Source organism: Benincasa hispida, chromosome 8, assembly GCF_027475165.1.
Source record: "Benincasa hispida cultivar pf3 chromosome 8, pf3_genome.v1.1, whole genome shotgun sequence".
Taxonomy (NCBI): Eukaryota; Viridiplantae; Streptophyta; class Magnoliopsida; order Cucurbitales; family Cucurbitaceae; genus Benincasa; species Benincasa hispida.
Genome location: NC_143485.1, coordinates 32,222,902 through 32,230,991, shown reverse-complemented (window position 1 = coordinate 32,230,991; position 8,090 = coordinate 32,222,902). Strand labels below are relative to the sequence as shown.

The following is an 8,090-nucleotide window of genomic DNA, read 5'->3' as shown; positions in this document are numbered from 1 at the left end:
TATATTGTTATTTTTCTTAGAAATAATATTATCTTTTTTTTTATTAATAGAAATATTAGATGGAAAAATTGGATGTGAGATGAATATTTTAATCCAAGGTTAGAAATTAGAATACGTAAAAGCAAGGCTAGTTATCCAAAAAGCCATAAGCAGAACAATATCATATGACGTGAAAGATACTTGAAATGGTCCTCAATGCCATGACGTGGCTGTCAATGCTGTGGCCCCCACTTTTTGTCTCCTCAAAAAATGGCCCCCACAATCTTTTTTACCATTTTGCCCTTCGTCTTCCTTCCCTTTATATTCTCTTCCATTTCTCTCCCTCTTTCCTCATTCTCTGTTTTCCCAATTTTCCTCTCTTCCAAAAAACCCCCCTGTTTCTTGCCATGTCAGCCGCCGTCGCAGCCGCCGCCGCTGCCGCCCTCAGCCGTCGGAGCTCCTCCACCACCACCACCACTTCCACCCGTTCCCCTTCCGAATCTTTCTACGCTCAATACTACCCGTCCGTGTCCGTGTCGGTCCGACCACCGCCATTGGCCAGCCGGTACGAGTGCTTGAAACGCCGTGACTGGAATAGATTCCGGCAGTACCTGAGAAACCGCTGCCCGACATTGAGCCTCGCCTGCTGCAGCGGAGCGAATGTCGTCGAGTTCCTCTGTTATCTCGACGAATTAGGGCAGACTAAAGTTCACACCGCCACCTGTCCTAATTTCGGCCACCTCTACCCGGTGGATCCTTACTGCAATTGCCCAACTCAACAGCCGTGGACTACTCTCGTCGCTCTCATCGGCCGCCTCCGTGTCGCCTTCGAGGAAAACGGCGGAAATCCGGTGACCAACCCATTTAACACCGTCGACGTCAAAATTTACCTCAACGATGTTAAGGATTCTCAAGATAGATCCCGAGGAATTGATCGGTAAGAAAAAAAATGGATGAAAATTGAATTTCTTCTGTTACATTCGACGCCGAGCTCGGTGGCTATGGCGGATTCCAACTTCAAATTGACTATGAAAAAACATTGAAGACCGGAGTTTTTGGATATTTGGCTTAAAGGATTATATTGACACTCCCAAGAAGAATTTGACTGATAAAATGTTTTTTTTTTTTTTGTACAAATTAAAGAATCTTTAGCTATGGATATGGACGGTTGGGATTGAGAATATTAGAGGAAGAGAGATTGGGTTTGTTGATTTTTCTTATTTGTTTGTATTAATTAATTAATGAATTGAAGTGGAAATTAAAATTTATGAGATGAGTTTTGTTCTAATTTGTGTAAAAACCAAAGGTGGTTTTTTTTTTTTTATTTTTTTTTTTATTTTTCATTTCAAATCGAGTATGGTTGAATTTATATTTAGAATGGGTTAGAAACCGTCTGTAGTGAGCTTTATTCAAGTGTGTTATAAATTACTTGATCAATGATAAATTTTATTTGAATATATTAAAAATCACCTAATTTGTTGTTTGAAGATTTTATCTTTCTATTCTTACTTAAAGAAAAAAAGTTTTTTTTTTAAAAAAAAAAAGTGATTACTTTTTTTTTAGGTCACGATGTGAATTCAAGTTGGGGATAAAGAATTCTTTTGAGAAAATGGTAAAATAAGTTGGTGGATTCCAGAATACTTTCTATCCAATATAGATTTGTCACTTTTTTTTTTTTTTTCTTTTTTTCATTTTATATTAAAAAGAAATTGATAACTTATCTCGTCACATTTTATCGATATTGAAAAAATTAAAGTTCCATCAAAACTAAAATAGCACGCATAATTACTGCAACGCTATACTATGTATAAAGTGGACTATAGAAGGGAATTTTTACACTTCCATTTTGTCCTTGCATCTTCTAACCATGTTTTCATTTTGTCTTTCATTACAATCATAGTATTAAATTTCCATCTACATGTCGATATTTCTACATTTTCATCGACTTGACGTCGACACGAGGAGTGAATCAATATTTTTATTATATCACAAACAAAAAAACGAAATATAAAAATAAACATCAAAATATCACTAATATAAATATGATAGACGTAATAGACATTTTATCTTGTTCGAAAACCATAAAATGTTTTTTTGTTAATTTAAATTTATTTTATTTTTATAAGTTTCTCAAAAATATTCATTGAAATCGATATTCTATCAATATTTTCATTGAAATTTTCATAAAATCAAGACATTGATATTTTCGTCAATATCGATATTTTAAACCTCGATCGCAACTATTTGAGTTGAAGTAATTATATAACAATTTAGTATATCTTCTTACGTATGCGTATAGTTTAGAGCATAAACATGAAATATCTCACGATCTAGCTATCGATATATGTTTAAACAAATATTTGTTTTATTATACCTCTTCATCTGAAAGTGGTTACACGACTACTCATCATGATCTAACTGCAAATATATGTTTGATCAGATATCTCGTATTTATTAAAATAAGCCCTACTCATAAAATAATGACCAATCCATTATTAATAATGAAATGAAAGGGTTTATGGTTAATATGTATTGGTTCGAAAAATATTAAACCACAAATGAGACCGTGGTAAGAAAATAATTTGAATTATAATATTTTAATATTATAAATTAAGAGAGATTATTAAAATTGTATAGATGACGCACGTTACACAAGTTAATAGGGATTAAGAGAATTTAATTTTGACTTTAGTTTTGCAAAATTTCTTATAAAATAATATCATAAGAATCTAATAGTGGATTGATTAATTTAGAATAATACAAATTACACAAGAATCTAAAGCTTTTGTCTTTGATTAAGCAAAACTTTGGACAAAGGAATAGATCAATTTGTTAATGATTCATTAATTAAGAAAAAAAATATTAAAATCCTATTTTCATTTTTTAGGTTCTAAATATATCCTTTGTTTTTACACTTAAAACGTTTGATTCCCATTCATAAAAATTTTACATGACATCATAAGACGTGTAATCCAAGTTATGCCAAACAAATTTATATTTAATTAATAATTAATTCAAATTAAGAACAAGTAAACTTTTACAAATTAAAACAAGATTATATATGCATACATACACATATCCAATACAATTAACTTTCTTTTTTTTTAAAGAAAATATCATTTTGGTCCTGTATTTTTAAGTTTGTTCAATTTTAGTTAGTGTACTTTTAAAAAAAAACTAAAATTTAGTCTTTATTGTTGATTTTTTCCCAAATTATTTGTTATTTATTAGTATTTTCACTCTAAATTTTGAAAATATATTCAAATACCATATTTCAGATGTACTTTGAATGCATTTCAAGTGTTTAATTTAAAAAAATAAATCATTTTAGAAAAAAAATGAAGTGTTTGACAACCAGTCAAAATAGCTTTTGAAGAGTATTTTCAATAATTTTTGTCAAAAATGTTTAAATAAAAATGATTTTTTTGAAAAATATATTTTTTCTCAAATCAATCCAAACGTATCCATTGTATAAAAATTATTATTATTATTTAAGATAAAAAAAATAATTTTAATAGACTAAATTTAAGATATATTGAAATTACAAGGTTTGAAATCGCACATTCGAAACTTTATGAACTAAAATTGGACAGATTTCAAAATACGAGATGATATTTCAATTTTTTTTTTTCAAGAATATCTTCTTTTCTCCACCTTCTCTCTCCTTTTTTTTTTTTTTTTCTCTCTCTCCTCTTGACTTGTTAATTTGCTTAGAGTATCTTTCCCCCACATGTCCAAGCAAAAGCAAGAGAGTACCCTATAGTACACATAACAATTTGACAAGAAATTTCAAAGTTGTATCCAAAAGAGGAATGGAAATTATAGAAGTACTCATTGTTGTTATTGTTTAAAAATAATCTAATAAATAATAATTCAACCCATTTTTTAGTTTAAATATTAATTATAGGCTTCAAGTTTTTTAAAGTTAATTTTGTAGCCACATAAAGTTGTAGGCCACATCATAGATATTTAACACCTCATTCACTTTCACATTTCCCCCATTTTTCTCCCCAAATAAATGGTGGGAAAAAAAAAGCTGACTTTTATTGACCTTTTAAAAAAGAATGACCTAACTTTGCTTTGTCACATTTAAATAATCAATTTTATATAAAGAGATAAGCACTTGAGGAAATAAGTAGTCTTGCATCATCTTTTTGTCTTCTTGTCCTTTTTCTTTCCTCTTTTGTAATGATGATTATGATCTTGGACTTTAATTAAATTCTTGTTTTATTATACTTGTTTGATAACTCATTAATAAAGATTTATTTTTTAGAAATTCTTATAAATGGAAAAATTCAAAAAAATATTAACAATGAGTTTCAATACTACTTTGTATTTTTTTGAACTTTGGACTATAAAGCCTAAATAATTTTTAATATTTTTTTATATTTAAAAAGATCCCTTTATTTTATAACCATTTTAATCTTAAATTTTTTATGTAAAAATTTAGTTTTTATGGTGAAAATTTAGCATTAATATTTAATGAAATTTTTTGCATAAATAAATCTATAAACTAACTAGAGACTAAATATTTTTATAAAATACAAACTCTACATCATAAAATAATTAAAATTGACATCTAATTTTGATAAAAATAAAAATAAACAAATAAATACACGTCAGAGACTAAATTATTACAAAATTGAAAGTACAGAGACTATATTGTTATAAAATTAAAAGTATATGGATTAAAGTATTACAAACCAAAGTTTAAAGACTAAATGGGGACCAAAAGTATTTTTTAACCAAGATTTTCTTTTATAATAAGAATATGAAGATTTGAACTACAGACCTTTTAACCATTTATTTATATATAGGTTGAGTTGTACATGTTTTTGACTATATGAAACTTAATTACACGATTTTTTTTTTTTTTTTTTGCCTTTTAGTTTAATGGTGATTTAACAACATGACGTTAGAGTAAAGATATTATGTCCAAACTCTTACAATATCATATATTTCTTCAATAATATTTCGACGATAAAATATTTTGTTTTAAGCCCATAAATAAGAGTTTCTTGAGCTTTCATGTAAATTTTTAAGCCCATGACTAAAATGAGAGTTCTCGTTCGGTAGAACAAATGTGAAATGGAGATTTAAACACTTGATCAGAAAAGATAAATAGATGTTTTGATAACATTATTGTGTTACAAAGTAAATAAATTGTAGATGAAGAGGTGACAGACATGGCCTACTTAGAGACAAATGATTCATGAGGCTTCAACTTCAATAAGTTGGAAATTAGAAATTGAGTGATGGCCTTTTCAGAACCTCAAGATCCCACACAAAAAGATATAAAATACATATATTGAAATTAAAAGTTGTTGGTTGGGTTGCATTTAAAATGGGCCAACACATCAGGTTATCTTATCACTTATTTAATATTATCACAATTCCCTTCACTTTACTATTTCCAGAGTATTGATAATTATTTTTATTTGTAAAAATGAACCTTATTTTATCTACGTTTCTTATAAAAAAAAAAAAACATATTTCTTAAGTGTAATAGTTGAATTCTTAACCAAATTTTAAATACAAAACTATTTTTTGAAAGCTATTTTTTTCTCAAAATTTGGCTTGGTTTTTTAAACCATGAAAAGTAAATAATAAAGGAAGAAATTTGGAGGTGCAAGTAGTGTTCATAGGCTTAATTTTAAAAAACAAAAACAAAAAACAAAATGATTACCAAACGGGACCTAAATTATAAATTTAGTCCTATTGTGTAAGTATATACTTAAATAGATTACTAAAATTTTAAAAATGTTTTAATAACCTTCCAACTTAAAGACTAAAGGTGTAATTTAACCATTGAATTATAAGTGAAACTACCCGTGGTTAATTTGATAGATTTAGGTTATAATACAAATTAGTTCTTGAATTTTCAAGTTTATGACTAGTAAGTTTATGAACTTTAGAAAGTATATTTATTAACCTTTCATTATGTATTAAGTGGATTTGTGAACTTTAAATTTTTATATCTAATAGGTCTTTAACCTATTTGATGATTTTTTTTTAAATTTTAATTTTACACAAAATAAGAAACTTATGGTGTATTTGGGCTCAACTTCAAGTAGGTGCAACGGGTCTGATTATCGTAGTTGGGGCTCGATATAATAGTCCACTCTATGTTTGAGGCTCCAATTATAATAGTTGGTGTTTCCCAACTATGAAAACTTACAATTAACTACATTATTTCTAATCTTTTTTTGTTATAATGTTTACTATTTTCAACTCAGTTCTCTCTTTTCATATTTGTTACAATGCTTACTATTTTCTACTATACTAAAATAATCCCATCCCAAATAATTCATACTAAAATTGTATGCACCCCAAACACATATTATAATAACCAACTCAGCACCCATATAGCCCGTAGAGTTTTATTAGACAAAATTCAATTTCATGTCTAATAGATCTATTGATTTTTATAAAGAATGTCAAATAGGACAAAGGCTATTGAAAAAAAAAAAAAAAAAACTTAGGGTGTGTTTGGAACAAGTACTATCTCGAGACTATAATAACCACATTTTACTACATTAAATATTATTTTGTAGTCTCAAATTAGTTACAGTTAACACTAATTCAAAATTCTCATTTATTACAGTATTTACCATTTGCTACAATTATTTTATATTCATTATTTTTTTTATTCTTTGCTATTGTGTTTACTATTTCACTCTCAAACTAAAATAATTCACCTCAAACATATACTATTATAACTCAAACTAAAATAATCTACACCTCAAACACAAACTGTTATAACTCAAATATAATAATCTATGATTATAATAACCAACTATTTGTCCCAAATACTCCTTAAAGTTCAAAGACATATTTGATATTTTGAAAGTACAAAATTGATAGTTTATGAATTTATTATACCAAACCTTAAAAGTGTACTAACTGAGCTTATAAATTAACCTAGTTTTTTAAGGGTAAAAAAGAATATATAGTGCGAAGATAGAAGATGCCTTTTTAACATGTATAGTGTTGATTTTCTAAAAGGGCACTTTAGAATCATATTGAAATTTCAAACCTAAAAATATAGAAAAGACAAAAATATCATGAATATTATAATAATAAATAGATGCTCACTGTTTAGTATCCCAAAAGTCATGTGTCACCCTTCATATTGTCAATGTGCCTTGTAGTTATTCATGCTTGGTGTCCATGTAAGTCCACATTTTACTTGTCACTTTACCTATAAATAGTGGCATTTGGTGGAACTTAAGATCATACACCCATTAATAAGAAATCCACTTCAAATTTCACTAAATTTTGTATTGTCCAATTTTATAATTTTAGTTATTTTATGATTTTATTTTTTATTTTAAATTATATATATATTTTTATTATTATATTATATTTTCTCCATATCTGTGTTCCCGTTGTGCTCCACAATTTCACAACACGTTATCAACACGAGCTCATGTCGTTTTTCCCGCTAAAGGTAGGTCCTAAAGGTATGTCGGTTTTTCCCTCTTCATTATAATTAATAAATTTAATGTTATTTTGCATATTCAATATCTATTAAATTTCTAACATAAGTATAATATTTTATGATGGCGTTGCCATGACAAATATCACAAAATTAGAATTTGCCGCCCTTGATATTAATGTCAATAATTATTTGTCACGGGTACTTGATGCTGAAATCCACCTGGATGCTATGAATCTTGGGAAGACTATTAAAGAAGGAAATACGATATCCAGTCAGGACAAAGAAAAAGCTATGGTTTTCCTTCGTCATCATATCCACGAGGGATTGAAAATGAAGTATCTTACAATAAAAGATCCCTGTATCTTGTAGAAAAATTTGAAAGAGATGTATGATCATAAAAAAAAATAGTTATTCTTCCTAAAGCTCGTTATGAGTGGATGCATTTGAGGCTAAAAGATTTCAAATCAGTGAGTGATTATAACTCCGCATTATTTAAAATCAGTTTGAAATTATTATTATGCGGAGAGAAAATTACTGATCTTGATAGTTAGAGAAGACTTTTCAACATTTCATGTCTTGAATATTCTCATGCAGTAGCAATATCGATAGAAAAGTTTTAAACAGTATTCTAAATTAATTTCATGGCTTCTCATGGCCGAACAAAATAATG

The 8,090-nt window shown here is 27.9% G+C and overlaps 1 protein-coding gene across 1 annotated transcript; it reads left to right on the top strand.

Moving 5' to 3' along the window:
* Positions 1 to 326: 326 nt before the first annotated feature.
* On the top strand, positions 327 to 1,267 carry LOC120083210 (protein LIGHT-DEPENDENT SHORT HYPOCOTYLS 6-like). Its single transcript, XM_039038863.2, has one exon. The coding sequence runs from the start codon at positions 387 to 389 to the stop codon at positions 918 to 920; it is 534 nt and encodes a 177-aa protein (XP_038894791.1). The 5' UTR covers positions 327 to 386; the 3' UTR covers positions 921 to 1,267.
* The last annotated feature ends 6,823 nt before the right edge of the window (positions 1,268 to 8,090 follow it).

Coding starts and splice junctions, on each gene's coding strand:
- LOC120083210 (XM_039038863.2), top strand. CDS start 387: ATGTCAGCCGCCGTCGCAGCCGCCGCCGCTGCCGCCCTCAGCCGTCGG.